The sequence below is a fragment of the Podarcis erhardii genome, assembly GCF_964252035.2.
Source record: "Podarcis erhardii genome assembly, chromosome: 7".
NCBI classification, from domain to species: Eukaryota; Metazoa; Chordata; class Lepidosauria; order Squamata; family Lacertidae; genus Podarcis; species Podarcis erhardii.
Genome location: NC_138511.1, coordinates 9,743,911 through 9,760,548, shown reverse-complemented (window position 1 = coordinate 9,760,548; position 16,638 = coordinate 9,743,911). Strand labels below are relative to the sequence as shown.

General features: G+C 41.3%; 1 protein-coding gene across 8 annotated transcripts in view; it reads left to right on the top strand.

The window, feature by feature from the left end:
• Nucleotides 1-16,638, top strand: part of ATXN2 (ataxin 2) — a 63,316-nt gene that overhangs the window by 5,453 nt on the left and 41,225 nt on the right. For 7 of the 8 annotated variants that reach the window (XM_081868417.1, XM_081868418.1, XM_081868415.1 and 4 more), the window contains exons 2-4: nt 11,848-11,884; nt 14,424-14,483; nt 15,378-15,449. In XM_081868417.1, the coding sequence (XP_081724543.1) occupies nt 14,451-14,483; nt 15,378-15,449 (105 nt within the window). In that variant the 5' untranslated portion in view covers nt 11,848-11,884; nt 14,424-14,450. Of the gene's footprint in view, nt 1-11,847; nt 11,885-13,218; nt 13,402-14,423; nt 14,484-15,377; nt 15,450-16,638 lie in introns of those variants that run through there. The other variant, XM_081868419.1, reaches the window with a different exon arrangement.

Below are 16,638 nucleotides of genomic sequence, written 5' to 3'. Positions count from 1 at the left end.
TGGGTATGTGGATGTCAATAAACCATGGTTTACCAGGACTGAGCAGCATGCTAGTGCATTCTGCTTCACCATTCCTGCTCTACTTCTCTCCTTAGGCTGGCGGGGACAACAGACCATGAGCCTTGGTTTGTTGCCATATCTGAACTAGGAACATGGTTTATCTCTGACAAATCACAATCAGCAACAAACTATAGGAATATAGGAAGCTGTCTTAAACGGAGTCAAATGATTGGTCCATCTAGCTCAGTATTGGCCACAGCTCTCTCAAGATTTCAGACACAGGGTCTTTCCCAAACCTATGTTGAGTTGTAACCTTTGGCAAGCAGAGCATATGGTCTAGCAGTGGTGTCCAAACTTTTTTCAGAGAGCGCCAGATTTGATGAAGTGAAGGGCCGTGAGGGCTGACCAAAGTTGTTAACCTTTTTTTAGGATTGAAGTTGTTGAGTTTTTTATGGTTTTGCCGGATTAGGCCCCCGATATGGACTTTGGACATGTCTGGTCTAAGGTCATTCCAAAATACATAGACCTTGTTCACAAATAACAAAAAGAGACGGTCAATGGCTTATTTGGACCAAGCAGCATTCTAGTGTTCACTGCCCAATTGCTCCCACTTTGCTGCTTCCCCTTATGTGCGTAGGAACAATTTACAGTGGTACCTCAGGTTAAGTACTTAATTCGTCCTGGAGGTTCATTCTTAACCTGGAACTGTTCTTAACCTGAAGCACCACTTTAGCTAATGGGGCCTCCTGCTGCCGCCGCACCGCCGGAGCATGATTTCTGTTCTCATCCTGAAGCAAAGTTCTTAACCTAAAGCACTATTTCTGGGTTAGCGGAGTCTGTAACCTGAAGCGTATGTAACCTGAAGCGTATGTAACCTGAAGCATATGTAACCTGAGGTACCACTGTACCATGAAGCTTGGTGTCTATTGGTTCTTTAATAGCCTATATGAATTTTTAATACACCAACCTAAAGGTGTGTTTGGTTTGCAATTCTAAGAGCCCAGCCCAGGGGTGGGAGGAGGAGTCCAGTTACCTGGAATTGCCCCATCCTTTCAAATATCATTTGAACAAATGTATTTTCTTTCTCTCTGAATCCATAACCTTCATGAGGGTATATTGTGTCTTTTGGATTGGGGCTGTTTGCTTGTCTGAGCTGTTTAGAGGCGTGATTGTGCATTTGGGAGTGTGGCCATGTGGTGTGCTAGAGGAAGTGATTTGGGGGAAGGTGTTAGCAGTCAGCAGCAGTTCCAGAATCATAGGCTTGGAAGGTACCCTTATCTAGGGCTAGGCCAACCCCCCTGCAATGCAGGAATCACAGTCAAAATGAACAGTACATGTAAACAGGGGTGTTTAGCAGGGGAGTTTGAGCTGTCTTACGGTGTGTGTAGGACCAAGAGATATGGAAGCAAAGGAGCTGTTGCAAGGACCTGTGACACCTGTGCCGTGTTTGTTTCCTGCTTGAGAATGTGCAAAACTACACCTGCAGCACAGTGATCGAAATTAACTGGTTTCCAGTCTTCTTTTTTTTGAGACTCAGCACCAGCTTCCTAGTGAACAAATTGAGATTTCTAGTTCTATGATTTGCGACTGAGAGCCTTCCTTTTTTGCAGGCTTCTCATGAAGACTTTTGATGTGCTAAGCAAACTGTGAAGAAGCTCTTTCACACATTTAAATGGATTGCTTTTCTCTTGTGGTTGCAAACAAATGGATTGCAGGACATGGGGCAGCAGGGGAGAGCTAGCTGTTTTGCTTCTGATCACACAGAAGATAGTCACTTTGGAGAAACAGAACTGCTGTGTGGGAAACACCCTTTAAAGTCGACCATATTCTATAAAATAGTTTTTTTTTTTAGAAACAGAAGAAAGCTGGAGCGGAATTGTATGATCTTTTAAGTGCAAGGGATGTCAGTATGACCTATCAACATTTTATAATTCGAAGCACAAGTGTTCGAAATTAGCCAGGCTCATTTTGCACCTGACTATTGGCCACTTGAGACCAAGTGAAGATGCCTGGGCACCCCTAATACCTCCACCATCTGGAGGTGTATGCCTGGGGATCATTGGACCTTGACTGTTTTCACACATGAATACCTCATCCTGTAGAATTCTATCCATTATATTTAATCTGCGCAATCGGAATGCATTTCTGGAACCAAAATGCTTTTTCTGTGCAGCCTGAGCAGGAGCAGTGAACAACATTATAATTGTTGTAGCTTGTTTTCACTTACCCTACCCCCACTGCTGTCTCATGGAAGATAGAGCAAGCTTGTTTTCTCCTACTCTGGAGGTTAGGATCCAAACCCATGGATTCAAGTTACTAGAAGGGAGTGTCCAGCTCAACACCAGGAAGGATTTTCTGAGCTGTTTGAGAGTGGAGCAGACTCTCTTGGAATGTGGTGGTCTCTCCTTCATTCATTAAGCAGAGGTTGTAAGGCCAACTGTCTTGGATGCTTTAGTTGAGATTCTAGCATTGCAGGGGGTTACGCTAGATGATGCTTTGAGTCTCTTCCAACTCCACAATTCTGTGATTATCCTATATATTTGAAATCAAAGATGGAGTTGGTGTTTCTCTTCTTGCAATCATTAACTAAGCTTGATATCTTTGCCCTGCTCTTTTGGAAAGTCAGGGAAATGTGCTCTTTCTAACTGTTCCTGAAATGATGAAGTGACCTTGAGAATCTCTTCCTGCCCCAGCCAGTTGCTAATTAGTATCTTTACAGCAACGTCTTGAGACTGATACATGCGGAGTACAAATGAGCTATTGCCTACAAGGTGGTATAATCCCCCACCTCACTGCCCCAGTAAGGGGCATGGGAAGCCAGTGAGTTTATTCTGAGTAGTGTGGAAAGTGCAACTGTTATTTTTGTACAGTGGTACTTCTGGTTAAGAACTTAATTCATTCTGGAGGTCCGTTCTTAACCCGAAACTGTTCTTAACCTGCGGCAGCAGCAGGAGGCCCCATTAGCTAAAGTGGTGCTTCAGGTTAAGAACAATTTCAGGTTAAGAACGGACCTCCTGAACGAATTAAGTTCTTAACCCGAGGTAACCACTGTACAGAAACAATTGTGTTAATGTAATGTAAGTTAACTGCTTAACTCTAGAAGAATACTTAATGGAAAACTTAACCAAAAAAAGATTGCAGAAGGGTAGTCATGTTTTTACTAAAAGAAATCATTAAGGAGCTTGTGGCATCTTAAAAGACTTAGGGATTTACCAAAGCATACATTTTTGTAGATGGGATTTCATTTCATTATATGCATGAAGTTTATCTTCAGCTGAAATGTAAATATACATATGGGCGACAGTGGTAAACATTGAGGGGAAATGTCATGAACTGCAAAAAATGCAGTCTCTGACAATTCAGTTGTACTTTAAATATATACAAAATAAACAGAGTTGACCACAGCAGCAGTAATGAGTGATAACGTAATCACCAAACAAACAAAAACCTGGGACGTTTGCATGCATGCATGCATTCATTTATTTATTTATTTATTGGAGGGAAATTGCATTCTGCTTTTTACAGAAGAAACATAAACAGATTACAAAAACTTAATAAAATACATGACAATAAAAGCAGTTCATATCAAGGTAAAAACATATAAAGATAGTGAAAATACTTTTCATACAATAAAAACAGGATGTAAACAGAATTCAAGCTTTAAGAAGCTCACCTGAAACCAATCAAAACCTCTCTAGGAAAGAAATTCTGCAACTACTGCAGAAAACACCCCCTGTTGTTCCCCAGCTAATTGTGCTTCTGAAAGTGATGAGATGCATTGCAGGGTCACTGATGCTTAATGCATTGGGTAGAAAGAGTTGTGTGGCAAGAGGTAGTCCACCAGAACTCCTTGACAGTATGGAGCTTCATAGGCGAGTAATTGATAACAGCTATAGCAATCCTTGATCATTGGGGGGGGGTGTTTCCCAAGTGTCTTTGTAATCTTATTTAGGAATTGATACCCCTTTTAAAAAAGGACCCACGTCAGGCCAACAAACTGCTTTGTTGCAAAATACACTTTAGAAAACATCTGAAGGCAACATCTGAAGTTCAGGAAAGTTTTTAATGTCTAACGTTTTATTGTTTTTTATATTTTGCTGGAAGCCTCCCAGATGTGTGGGGTATAAACAATAATATTAATATTTATCTGATGTTGGTCCTTTATTCTTTTCAGTCCCTATTTGAACATAAAAAGCCAGTCACTTTGTACCTACCTGCTGAACTCAATAGGATGTGCAAACCAAGTTTAATGAAGGAGGTAATGATTGACAGTCATGGACTAGGACTATTTTGAGGAAAACTGTGGTTGTTGGAGCATAGAGCCATTTATCAGGACAGCTTCACCGTTTATAGAGTTTTTGCTTTCTGTTCACTTGTATGTTTGGCATTAGCTGCATTCAGACAATCATAAGCCAAGATAGACTAGGAAATTTCTAATTACCGTATTTTTTGCTCTATAAGACGCACCAGACCATAAGATGCACCTAGCTTTTGGAGGAGGAAAACAAGAAAAAAAATATTCTGAATCTCAGAAGCCAGAACAGCAAGAGGGATCTCTGCGCAGTGAAAGCAGCAGCCTGCATTCGCTCCATAAGACACACACACATTTCCCCTTACTTTTTAGGAGGGAAAAAGTGAGTCTTATAGAGCAAAAAATACGGTAATAAGTGAATATATGAACAAGCTTTTTACTCACTCAAATATGTTTGTTTAGAACTAGGAAACTATAGATTTGGAACAAGACAGGATCCTAAACCATGGTATGTTGTCTTTGTATGTCTTGGCTGATGTAGTGTGTTGATGGATGTGGTGTTTAGATATGGGAAAATCCCCACTCAAGATTTTGGAGAGCTGTGGATAAGTCATCTATGGAGGGAGGACTTTAGCTCAGTGGTAGAGCATCTGCTTTGCATGTGGGAGGTTGCATGTTTAATCCTGAGCATCTCCAGGTAGAGCTGGGAATGTCCCTTGCCTGAAAACCTGGAAAGCCGCTGCTAGTCAGTGTATACAATACAGTGGTACCTCGGTTTAAGAACTGTCCAGTTTAAGAATGATTTGGTTTACAGACTCCGCAAAACTGGAAATAGTGTATTGGTTTGAGAACGTTACCTCGGTCTAAGAACGGAAGCCACACGGTGGAAGGGCACTGGTGGTGGCGGGAGGCCTCATTAGGGAAAGCGCGCCTCGGTTTTGGTTTAAGAACGGACTTCCGGAACGGATTAAGTTCGTAAACCGAGGTACCACTGTATTGAGCTAGATAATGTCCCACCACCTTTCACCCTTCAGAATTGTCATAATGGTGATGATCCTCAGAGCTCCTTGAAAGAAGGGGTTGTGCATGAGATTATTGATTTGCCCCCATGTTCTACATAATACTACACAAACACTTTAAAGTATGATAGTCAGAACTGGTTCCAAAATGAGTTTGAGGCTTTTCATTAAAGATTACTGCCTTACAATGTATTTGATTTGTCCTTTCTATATTTGGGGTTTTTTGTGCTAGAAATACCAGAAAGCAAGATCCTAGTTGCTTCTCTGTTTACACAGAAATATGTTTATTTTGAGCTCAGGCTTGAGCTCATTACTGTAAGTAGCCTGAACCCCCATGTACATAAAGAGGCCTTGGATTTGCCACACTGTTTCATCCCACTTTTTTGCCAAAGCTTTCATGTCTCTGTAAACGTAGAGCAGAGGATGTACATCTGAGTCTCCTCCAACATGAGGCATAGTTGTCAGTGCTACGCGAGAGCACAAAGGTAATTGAAGAACAGGCCTGAATGCACCAATTTGTCTTGTATGCCAAACTGGTCAGGAGTAATACAAGCTTATTCATCAGGGCAGAAGGTTTTGAGTCTTGGTTGCAACTAAGGGAATCCATTGACAGACTTTTTAAAGAACCGCCTCTGCAACAGCTCCTGGGTGTGAACTGAAGCCCTTCTAAGCTTACACACTGTGTTGTGTCTAATGACTTCGACTGAGAGCTTGGTAACTCAGCCACCAAGGTTCTCACTATTTAGTATTGCTGTCATAAGGGTTGATGTGCCCCTGTGGGTTTAAAGGGGGTGGTGATTGCTGCTGTTTTTGGTGTTTTCTGTGGTGGCAGTGAATATACAGTGGTGCCTTGGTTTAAGAACAGCCCTGTTTAAGAACTATTCGGTTTATGAACTCCGCAAAACCGGAAGTAGTGTCGTGGTTTGTGAACTTTACTTCGGTCTAAGACCAGAATCCGAACGGTAGAAGGGCACTGGTGGTGGAAGGCCTCGTTTGGAAAGCACACCTTGGTTTAAGAACTGTTTCGGTTTAAGAACGGACTTCCAGAACAGATTAAGTTCGTAAACCGAGGTACCACTGTTGTTGCCTTTCATATTCTTGTTCCCACTTTTCTGCTCCACTCTAGTGCAGGCATGTCCAACTCCTAAGAGACTGTGATCTACTCACAGTACAGTGGTACCTTGCAAGACGAATGCCTCGTAAGACGAAAGGGTTTTTCGATTTTTGAGTTGCTTCGCAAGAAGATTTTCCCTATGGGCTTGCTTCACAAGACGAAAACGTCTTGCGTGTTTGTTTCCTTTTTCTTACGTCCCAGGCACTGCGCGGCCGTGCGGATGAGTCGGCGCTGGTGGGAGCCTCGTTTGTGGGCGCTGCCGCCGCCTCGTCGCCTCTCCCTTCCAAATCATGCGCGCAGCGCCCGTACAGGATAGCCAGCACCAGCAGCGCCAAGAGCAGCGCCAGCAGCGCGGCGGACTTTTTGCCCACGTAGAAGCCCAAGCACAACTTGACAGTCATGGTGGCCGGTTGAAAGCGAGGGGGGAGCCTGAGCGACTGAGGAAGAAATTCAGCACAGGATCCGTGCTTTGCAAGACGGAAAAAATCGCAAGACGAAACAACTCGCGGAACGAATTAATTTCGTCTTGCGAGGCACCACTGTATAAAAATACTGGCTGTGATCTACCCATTGTTATTGACAGCCAAAGTTGTTGAGCTTCGTGATCTACCACAGACGTCCAGTGATCTACCGGTAGATCACGATCTACCTGTTGGACATGCCTGCTCTAGTGTGACCAGCGAACATAGCTGAGAATGGGGCAGTGCAGAGAGCAGCAGTCTGGATTCTTAGCAGCTGAGGGAGGTGGCATCTCCAGGGCAGGGAGACAGCTTGGACCTTGCCTCAGTGGTCTGGTCTTGTTAACTTTCAAATGTGTTGTCATTCAGTGCTGTAGGAAAATGCTTGGCAGTGGGTTGCGGTGAGGACAAAGCTGGCCCCAACCCTGATGCTGGGTGTCCTGGCCCGCACTGACAACCATCCTGTGCATAGGGAGTGGTGATACATTTTCCAGAGGGCTTTGCTGTGCTGTACAAGACACACACACACACACACACTGTATATTGTAATGAGAAGTGTCAACTTACATTGAAGTGTTGCATCACGTTCAGGGTTTCAGTCACTTAATTCCATCCTTCTGGTTCAATCCCCACAACCAAAAGTATTTTGTGCCCATTGCAGATGCTCAGGTGTCTTTTGGGAATTTCTGGGTTCCCTCCTTCCATAGGGTTTTCCTCCAATTCTGTTATTTTTTTGGGGGGGGGGAGTGCAGTGAACACACTTGCACCCAGTCCCAGCTATATTAAATTCTTGAATTTTTCTACTGTTGTGTATAAGCAGCTCTTTCTCCCACTTGAAAAATGCTGTGAACCAGGGAGTGACCTATCCAGACAATGAATTTTTTCTGTTTGCCAGTTCTTTCCCCCCAAGAAAAATAGGTGCTGGAACTCAACATGAAGTTGTTACACTAAGTCACCGGGCAACTCAGGGCAGCCCTGAACAGATGCCAGTTTGACAACAGTTGCGTTCACCACCCACAGAGGCCCTAAAAACTGCGGCAACCTGTCTCCCTAGCTAGTTTTGGGGTTGCCCCTGGTTTTGGTGGATGTCCAATCAATGTGCCTCTGCCTTCCTTGTTCTCTTAGATTCAGGCGGATGGCTAGGGCAGCTCAGAAGGGCACATTGCGTAAATGTGCACGTGTGCAACAGTAGATGGCTGGCTGGAAAGCTTAAATCCCACCACCGCAACCTGGGAGACAGATTGAAGAAAAGGAAATACAAATTGACCCTTCTCCGTAGCTTGACTAGGAGTGGCTATGAGATAGGTGAAGTCATAGATCTAAAAGAAAGTGTAGAATTGCACACACTGACCAGCTTCTGTTTTGACTTGAAATGTTTGTTTTGGGGTTCTCAGAAGTATGTAAAGGCAAGAAGTAGGCGGGGGGGAGTGCTGATCGCAATGGCACCATCTGAGAGGTGCCACAACTGTGCTCTGGCATGCTCCAGCTGAAAAAAAGCACTGCTTTCTGCCATATACACACATACTGTGTATTTTTTTTAAAAAAAACAATTTTATTAAAGTTTTCTTGGTTTACAAAGGTATGCGCAATGTCTCTTTTTTCAAGTTACATTTTCCATAGGTCAGTTTCATTTTTTGAGACATTAGGGTTACATTAGGAAGAAGAGAGGGGTGCTTGTGTTACTTTGGTGGTGAGAGAATTTGGGGTTGGCCTAGGGTGCGGTTGTTTGTTTTGATTGGTTGGTTAATAAGTGCATGCATGAGATGACTCAAATTGGTACTTATGTAAAGATGCTCTGGATTCACTTATTGAGGCCTGTTATTTCAATATCCCCCCACCCCCGTTACTTTGGCAGCTGTTTTTGTGGGTGTTGTGGCCCTTAAGCACAAGAAAGGCTTTTCGCAGTGCTGTCGGCATGCCCTCAGGAATTTCACTTAACCACTCAATGATTTAACAACACCAGCCATAGCTAATTGAGAGCTCTTCGAAGTCCACTGTGTTGTTGCTTGTGTAAAGCACTTGAAGATGCTTGAGCAGAAGGAACTAATTTGTAGGTACACTGTGGTAAGAGCAGAAGCGAATTTTTCTGGTAGCTTCACTGCATTACTGTATCGGCTTCTAGGAAGCCATAGCATGCAAGTTTGTAACCGCTATATGTAGCCTGTCACCTAGCTGGCAGTAAAAACTAATGCTCACAAGATCTCTAAATAATCCAGAATAGCTGGAAGGTAGTAATGTTAGGCAAATGAGCCAAGTGACTTACCGTATTTTTCGCTCTATAAGACGCACCAGACCATAAGACGCACCTAGTTTTTGGAGGAGGAAAACAAGAAAAAAAAAAATTCTGAATCTCAGAAGCCAGAACAGCAAGAGGGATTGCTGTGCAGTGAAAGCAGCGATCCCTCTTACTGTTCTGGCTTATGAGATAGCTGCGCAGCCTGCATTCATGCCATAAGACGCACACACATTTCCCCTTACTTTTTAGGAGGGAAAAAGTGAGTCTTATGGAGCAAAAAATACGGTATATGTCTTTGCAGTACTTGATTTATGCAACTATTGTCACTTGTCGGTACAGTCAGTGTTGGCCATTAAAAAAACAATTAGAAAGGGACCAGTGTAAAGAAGTGATGGCTTGCAGCAAGTGTACAAATGTGCCTTTGAAAACAGGACAGGGTGGAATGGGGCAGGGTGGGCTTATGCACGTCCCAGCAGCATGTGTAGGTAGCTCGGAACACAACTCCCACCCTGCAAATGGGGAGTTGCATATATGAACATTGGTGATTGTTACCAATCTAGAACATTTTAAAAGATCATTAGACAAACTCATGGAGGAGATAGTGATTGATGGCTTCAAGCCATGATGGCTATGCTTTGCCTCCACTGTTGGAGGCAGCAATGCTTCGGAATACCAGTTGCCAGAAACCATACGAGGAGAAAATGCTCTTGTGCGTGGCAGACTGCAGGTTTCCCACAGGCATCTGGTTGGCCACTGAGAATGTGATGCTGGACTAGATGGGCCATTAGTCTGATCCACCAAGCTCATGTTCCTATGTGCACACATACTTGATTCATTAATAGGTGAAGCAAGAATTTAAAACACTCCAAGCTTGCTGAATCAGATCCCAATCTGTTTAGAATATTTTTTTTTTAATTGGAAAATTACTAATTACTAATATATGTACATATTTAGGTGGCTCTTCAACCAAAGTTCACAGGGCAACATACAAAAATTACCATAAAACCATGGAACATAGTAGCAAAGATATCAGATATATTGTGATCCATATGCCTGGGCATTTTATTGGTTAGATAAACAAACTATACTAATGAGCAGCTACCAGAAATGCACATCTAGGTCTCAAAGAAATCGCATGCAAGTTAGAAGTAGGGGAGAACTCTTTGTTCATCTTTGAAAGGTTTAAAAACACGCATAATTGGGGGGGGGCAGTTCACAAAATAGCTGAGCATTTTTTTCGCATGTGTAACAATCATAATACTTTCTTTGTTACTGCTCAAAACTAAAATGCAGCTAATTAAATCTTTTAGCTTTATACATTTATGCATTTTGACCTGGTTTTGGGTTTTTTTGAAGCAGGAGTTGCTTTGTATTGAGGCTAGTGTGCTTTTTGAGGTGATGGGACCCCAGGGGAGAATGAGCTACTCTAATTCAAATATCTGAGAGTTTTGCAATAGGAGAGGTAGTCAGAGCTTGAATTAAGATAGAAAGTGCTGTGTTAATTACCAAGCTTTATATATTGCCCTTGTTATCAAATAACATCTGATGTGTGCGAGCAGAATTATGCTTATGTACATAATTTCTCAGAAAACAATTTTGAAAAGTACTCAAGTATGTAATTTCTGTTCTGTATATCATAAGTACCTTTATTTTTTATAATAATTTTTATTAAGTTTTCCATTATATCATAAGTACCTTTATTAAATGAATTTGTTGTAATTTGAACTGTTTGACATTGTCTGGTTACCATCATAGAATTGCAGTGTTGGAAGAGATCACAAGGCTCATCTAGTCTAACCCTCTGCAATGCAGGAATGTTTTACTCAACATGGGGATTGAACCCACAACCCTGAAGATAGTGTCTCATCAAGTTAGCTATTTTTTCTTGGTATGATTTTTCTGAGCCCCCATTCCCCCACTTGTTGCAAGTCAGAGTGATATATCTCAGATCACATGCGGAAATGTACATAGTGGGTCTATATGCAAGACTTCAGGGAATTCTAGAACTGCCATTAAAATCAATCATGTTACTGTTTTTCTGCTGTTATGTCAGTGGGAGAACTGATCTAATAGTTTTAGGTTGCTAAAATATCATGATGTCTCTTCTGTAGGTATTGTGCTCTGTTGTGCCATAACACTTCTGCCTTTCAGACTCATGATGACTTGTGTTGAGTGAGTTAGTCCGATGAGTAGATGACTCTGACTTGCAGTGAGGGGTTAAGATTGCTTGGCTTTTTGGTATTCCGGCTCTGCTTTTCTTTGATGAGGAAATTTTTGAATTTCAACATGTTTGCAATGAGCTGTTTGAGTGCTTTCCAGTTTATTTCCCCTCTTTAATAGACTGGGGGGTGGGGGCGGGGAGAGTTGCTTTGAGTCATATGTTTAGGTTATAATTTATTCCCCTCCTCCACTTGCCTATTTGGGAAGTTAAAATTTCTGTCACCATTTTAAAGGTTGATTATTTTTGTGACCTTTTTTAAAAATGAAAAACAAAATATTCTGATGTGTTGAGAAACACGCTAGGCAAATCTGTTTCTTAGGGAAATCATCGATAGCTGTAAACCCTAGAGTACATTTAAATAATACTTGATTTATATGTGGTAATGTTCTGGACAATAACAGAGAAGAATGTCTGCAAAAGTAGGGTTTTTCATCCTTGTTTCATACTATAGTGAGGCTTTCCATTCTTTTTGGAAAGTTAAATTTTAGCCGCCTAAACAAGCATCTTTTGTTATATTTAGTCTCATAACTGTCTTTATTAATTGCAGAGGTCGCAGCAGCGGCAAAAGTCTGCCTCAGCCTTCGGTAAGTAAATATTTTATATTGTGGTTCTTTGTTGCACACCTGATAATGAGATATATTGAGTGTGAAAGGCAGAATGCAAATCTGCTTTTACTGTTTGGAATGATTCAAACTACCTTTTATAATAAACATGTTAGCTTCATTGCTATTGGGTTTTCCTTTGGGCCGGATCAGATAATAACCTCTCCTTGATCTAATCCAGTATCATTTGGGTTGGATCAGATAATGACCTCTCCTTCATCCAGTCCATATGGAAAAGAGAGTGAAAGACTGAACTGACATGCCAGTCCCGCCCACAGATGTTCACATGTGGCAATTTCCTAGTTGGATAGGGAGGGCAGACATGCTCTTGCTTCTTTCAACATATAACTTGTGTGGGTTGGATCAGAGAGAGGTGTTGTCCAGCCAAGCCATTTGTCACACTCCGGTGGAATGCAACATGACATTTTCAGACAAAATTATACTTGGGAGTATAAAGCACTAAACTGACAAGTTTTCTAGATATTTTTGGCAACTAGGCAGCACACAGGCAGAATAATTTAAAGCTGTTGCTGGTGACAGCACCTAAATATTTTCATTCTTGCTTGAGACTTGACTCTCCCTCCTACACTGATATGATAATATGTTATTTATCAGTTCTTTTATTGCACTTGTAATGTGTTAGGTTTGTTTCTAGGCTGTCTTGGGCACCATATTCAGAAAAGTGGGGCTCAGGTTTATTTTATTTTATTTTTTAATAACAGATTTTTTAGAGCATTTAGAATTCTGTCAAGTATCTATAAGAAAATGCTGATAAAATCAACAAACTTTGAAAATAAGAAATCATAATAAAATTAACAAAATATAGATACAATCAACAGAGTTTAAAAAGTTTTCTTAAATTAACTTTACCCATCTTGATAACTGCAGTAGGGAGATGTGCAGAATTGGGACCGTACAGTATATCTCTGTTCTGCTGTTTTCCCTTACTGGTGAGAAATCGAACTTCATTCTTGACCATGGCTTTGACCACCTCTACTCAGTTTCTCCTAATCTGAGAAACTTTGGGAAAGCTATGACATTAAATAGTAGTAGAAAACTGACATAAATATATAGTCATATTGATAATAAAAAATTGATGTTAGAAACATTTTTCTCTTGTTGTATTTTAACAAAATATATTGTCTAGGAAGCTCAAGGTAATTCAGCTGATGACCTTAATACAGTTTTACTGAGTTACCTCCTAAGATGCTTTCTTAGGTAAATGGGTGATGTCACAAACCTAATGTGCTTCAATATAGAGAGGGCTACATGACACCCAGGCAGTAGGAGACAGCCCAAAGTCAGCTGGTCAATCAAAAAGATTACAATGGAGCTTTTGTTATTCATGTTCTCTGGTTCACAAGAGTAAAATTGATGGAAGAATGGAGACAGCTTCCAATCTAGAAGCTCTGCCATCGCTACACATGTGTATGTGCAGACCCACGAAAGGCAGCTGCCTGTGTGACATTTCACATTTGGTAGGATCAGAAGCATGCCATGTACGTTCTTTTGTAATGAACAGTGTGCGGTCTTGGAATCTATTTTGAATTGACTTAACATAGCTGTTTTAGACATGTCCCTGTGAATCTGTACTTATTGTAGAAGTGCTAGCTTTTAAACCAGCCTTACCATAACCTGGTGCTTCCCTCCAGATGTTTTGGACTACATCTCCAACCACCTCCATGTGCCATTACCATGCTGAATTATAGCTGGAGGGCACCATGTTAGGGGAAAGCTGCCTTTAACTCACAAGTAAAAATTGCAGTGCTTATTCTTGTCTTTCCAGGATTTCAAAGCATTTTAATTTAATCTATCTTGTTGGAGCACAAAACAATAGGGAGGTTAAAATAAGCCTGGCAATGATTAACATACAGGCATCAAGCATGTTGGAGGCAATTTAGAGGGTTCTGTGTGTACTCTGTGAATTTACAATAGCAACCCTATGGTTGTTTCCAACCAAGTCCTCATGTGAGCAGCACAATTTCAGTTTGCATAACAGAACCTACCCCCCTTCCATGCACCTTCCAAAATCTGCTTTGGGGGTTCTCTTGCCCCCCCCCCTTAGTGATTTTTAAAGCTGTTGGTGGGAGCCTCTTTTGGCTGAAGAGCAGGCTTTTAAAATGTCCCTAAATCCCCTAAAATTTTAGCACTAATTTGTTGTACTGTTTTAAATATCACATTGTTTTTCAACAGTAGCATGTATTACTGTGGGGTTTTTTAATTAGTTTATATATCAAACCTGTTCTATAAAGTACTGAGCAGTCAAACAACCAAATCTTTTTTTGATTGGTCAGACATCCAACCCCTCTTCAGCATTTGGCAATTGGTTTGTCAAATGAATGGGGTGTGAACAAACATCAGTGCTGTTTTGATTCACTTTGACTAACCCAGTTGTAATTATTCCAATGGCTTCCTGGCTCTTCTCCCCTCAGCCCGCCTGGCCTGGCCCACCAACAGTCTGAATTTTTGTGAGTCGCAGCTGTGCTTTGATGCCTAATGAGTTTCTCCCCTCTTGTTTCAGGTTTCTTTCCCTGGTATATATGCGAACATGCGGATGGTTCACATTCTCACATCAGTTGTCGTAAGTTATAACCAAACATTTCCCTGGGGATTCCTGTAACAACAATGTTAGAGGAGATCTTAATGGCTTTTATATATATAACTGTTAATTTACATTTCTAAGTGGGGTGCATAAAACCAACCCAGAGAAAATAGATCCATAAAATACTAAAAAAAGCATAAAACTAAACTACCTTAAAATTAGTAAAAAATCCTATTTCTAGTCAGGACATTTGTACACTGCTTCTTTAATATGAGGTTGGCAGAGTGTATTTCTCCCTACTCCCCCTACCCCCCAGTGATCCTTCCTGAACCCTGGTTCCATTATGGAGGCTCTTACTCTGCCACCTGAGTATAGGCAAGTAGTCACACAGGGGAGGGTTTTCTGGGTTGTGATATCCGGGATAGGGAACTGATCTCTCTGGAGAGGTATGCCTGACTTTCTCTTTCCTGTCTTTTAGGTTTTATTGAAGCAGACCTTTAAAAAACCTTATTTTTTTATATGCTGCCTGACTTTTAAACTGCTGTTGGTTTGCTTTATTACTGGGTTGTTTTGCATTAACTCTTGTCTTACTTTGCATTGTATTCATTTTATTTAAATATCCTCCATACTTTAATAAAATTAAGTCAGCAAAGAGTAAGGGGCTCTTATTGTGTTGGAACTTGATTCACTTTTGCTGTTGGAATGGTGTTTTTGTATTATGGTCTGCTCCAAGCTTTGAAGGGGGTGCGCTATAAACCTTAGTTGATTGAGGGCTAGAGTCAGAGGGATAGAGAATCACCTTAAATGTGTAGTGAGATTTTGTGTAGTTATGTAAACTCCTTGATGTTTCATTTCCCTTGTGTTCAATCCTTTGTTTTCTAACTCCTACATTAAAAAGGGAATTTCTCTTAATGAGTCTTTTTTTCTATCTAGGGATCAAAATGTGAAGTCCAAGTGAAAAATGGAAATATATATGAAGGCGTTTTTAAAACTTACAGCTCTAAAGTAAGTGTGATTAGCTTTTTGCTCTGATTCTGTTGCCTATCCTCATTTGGTGTAGGTCGGAAGTTTGCGTTGGGATCTAGCCTTTCTGGTTTTCACTTGATGCCCCAGTATAGAATTAATTATTTTGGAGTTCACAATGTTAAGAATTCAGTGGTTTTATTTAAGTAGTTCTAAAAACTCGCAAGCAGATGAAAAAAATGAGCCTTGGGTTCAGTGGTGAAGTCCATGCATTCGTGCACTCAATTTTTGAAAGCCCATGTAGGAGGTAAGCTGTTATATTTTTGATAACGTAGGAATGTCATCTGGATTTTGTTAACTGGCACCATGTAATTTTTCTTTTCTTAAACTTTGTGTTTGCATTGCCTTTTGAGATGTATGTAAAATTTGCTGGAGCAGTTGTTCCCAAAGGGGCTGGCAGGAGAGGGTGGCAAGTGTGGCAGGAAGATTCAAGGACAATCAAATGAGAGTTTGTCTCAAATTGGACCTAATATAAATGAGATTTCCTGGCAAAAGTAACCTCACACCTCTCATCAAGTTTGCATATATACTTAAGGTATACAGTCATACCTCGGGATAAATACGCTTCAGGATATTTTCGGGTTGTGCTCTGCGGCGACCCGGAAGTAACGGAGTGCATGACTTCTGGGTTTCGCCGCATGCGCAGATGGTCAAAATGACGTCATCCGCAGAAGCGGTGAAATGCGATGCACAGTCACATCTTACGTTCTGTTCAGGATGCGAACGGGGCTCCGGAACGGATCCCGTTCGCATCCCTAGGTACCACTGTATACGTAAGAGGCTTGTTTATAATTCTGTTTTGGGAATGATTCCTGCCCATATGTAGCTGCTTTGTTTTATACTTTTTGGATGCCCCGTGAACATATTATAAAGCAGTTGTATTCTGGTTCAAAACCAAGCACTGCTAGGAGTTGCTTCTTTTTGTTTTCCTATGTATTTCTTATCAATAAAAGTTTTGGTATGGCGTGAGGAAACTTTTGTTCTGAAAGTGTAGCCCAGAGGAAAAAAGTTTTAAGAACCACTGCGCTAGAGGGAAAGAGGGAGGCTATTGTACGTTAAAAAGGTAAAGGTACCCCTAACTGTTAGGTCCAGTCGCGGATGACTCGGGTTGCTCATCTCGCTCTATAGGCCAAGGGAGTCAGTGTTTGTCTGCAGACAGCTTCCGGGTCAT